This window comes from Colobus angolensis, unplaced genomic scaffold (assembly GCF_000951035.1).
Source record: "Colobus angolensis palliatus isolate OR3802 unplaced genomic scaffold, Cang.pa_1.0 Scaffold86, whole genome shotgun sequence".
Classification (NCBI taxonomy): Eukaryota; Metazoa; Chordata; class Mammalia; order Primates; family Cercopithecidae; genus Colobus; species Colobus angolensis.
Genome location: NW_012122487.1, coordinates 1,648,176 through 1,650,025, shown reverse-complemented (window position 1 = coordinate 1,650,025; position 1,850 = coordinate 1,648,176). Strand labels below are relative to the sequence as shown.

The window sequence follows — 1,850 nt, the reverse complement described above, 5'->3', positions numbered from 1 at the left end:
GGAATTGAATAATGAGAACACTTGGACACAGGAAGGGGAACACCACACACCGGGGCCTGTTGTGGGGTTGTGGGGAGGGGAGAGGGATAGCATTAGGAGATATACCTAATGTAAATGACGAGTTAATGGGTGCAGCACACCAACATGGCATATGTATACATATGTAACAAACCTGCACATTGTGCACATGTACCCTAGAACTTAGAGTATGATAAAAAAAAAAGAATAGAAAACACAAGAAATTATGTATAGTAAAAATTTAATGAAAAAGGAAATTAATATACTGGCTAAGAATATGAAGAACATATGTTATTACATTAATCACAGTGTAAAAGTACACATTATATTACATACAAATAATTGAAATCTTAATAATAGTTAAATAAATAAATATTTAAATAAATAGATGACACTGCACTCCAGCCTGGGTGACAGAGCGAGACTCTGTCTCAAGAAAAAAAATAAAAATAAATAACAAATAAATAAATACATAGATGAACAGAGACATCAGCACGGTCATCTGTAAAGGACTAGTGCCTGCACAGGTAAACATGATGCTTCTTTACACTCCTGAAAACATTAGAAAATTTTGATTCAACTCGTGGTGGTTATAGGAGAAATGAATCTTTGAAATGGAAGAACTCATGAAAGTGTGAGATGATATGTCAGTCAATGAGGATCATTTCCATGTTGAACCAGTTTTCAATTCTTCTTCCTTAATCTTTTTTGCAAGTTTGTTGAAAAAGAGAGGGATCTCATGATTTCTGCTCTGACAACCTCCCAGGCACAAGGACTGTATTTCTTTTCCATTAGATAGAGAGTGATTCTTTGGAAGTATTTCCTCACAGCCAGGATGGAGTCCTCATTCATCAGTGGAGTCTCTCCCACCCTGGCCTCCTGTATCACACAGGCTTCCAGGTCATTCAGTTGCTGGTAAAGTTCAGTGGAAAATTTTTCTAGGAGGCTGTGTTCCCAAGCAGCAGATGAGTCCTTTGTGCTGAAGAGATTGAAGGTCTGCTGGATCATCTCATGGAGGACAGAGATGGCTTGAGCCTTCTGGAACTGGTTGCCATCAAACTCCTCCTGGGGGAATCCAAAGTCATGTCTGTCCTTCAGACAGGAGGAAAGAGAGATTCTTCCCATTTGTGCCAGGAGTATTAAGGCCCTCCTATGACCCAGGCTGTGGGTCTGAGGCAGATCACAGCCCAGAGAGCAGATGGATTTGTAGCTGAGCACCACCACGGCCATCAGTAAAGAAAAGGACAGGGCCATTGGGATGTTGCAAATATTGCTAGGCTACTTGAGGTGGGTAACCTTGAACCTTGGCCTCTAGGTTTTCTGAAGACCTTGCTCTGTGCATGGGTCTTAAATAGTGAACATACTAATTTCCATTTTCTAAATGCCCTAGTTTTACTTTCTATCTCTGTTTTTGCTTTCTTTATTCACTCTCTACATGTGTTGAAAGATGTTTTTCATCATTGCCTGTTTCTCCCCTGCACACAGAACTTTTTATGGTATTATTTTCTAATTGAAATCTTCATGAACTTTTAATAACACAGATTTGGCATATCTATTTATGTATGCTGTGTATACCTGTACTTCACAGATAAAAACTATAAAGTTTGCTCTTTTTATTCGATGTAAAGTTAAGAATGACAGAAAAGTTAAACTAAAATCTAAGTTTAAAAGTTATTGACATTTAACTTAATTTGATGAGTATAATTGTGGAATAACTTTTAATGTAATTTGTTCATGTAAATTTTATTGTATCAAATTAAATATGCAAAATAAAAATCTGTATAAATATACATTAATCATATGAATGTAATTACATACTTAATCATTGAAAA

General features: G+C 36.5%; 1 protein-coding gene across 1 annotated transcript; it reads right to left on the bottom strand.

Annotated features, from left to right (window-relative positions):
- Positions 1–468: 468 nt before the first annotated feature.
- On the bottom strand, positions 469–1,408 carry LOC105503446 (interferon alpha-4-like). The gene has a single exon (XM_011930345.1). It carries the CDS (start codon positions 1,270–1,272, stop codon positions 703–705), a length of 570 nt encoding a protein of 189 aa, XP_011785735.1. The 5' UTR covers positions 1,273–1,408; the 3' UTR covers positions 469–702.
- Between the last annotated feature and the right edge of the window lie 442 nt (positions 1,409–1,850).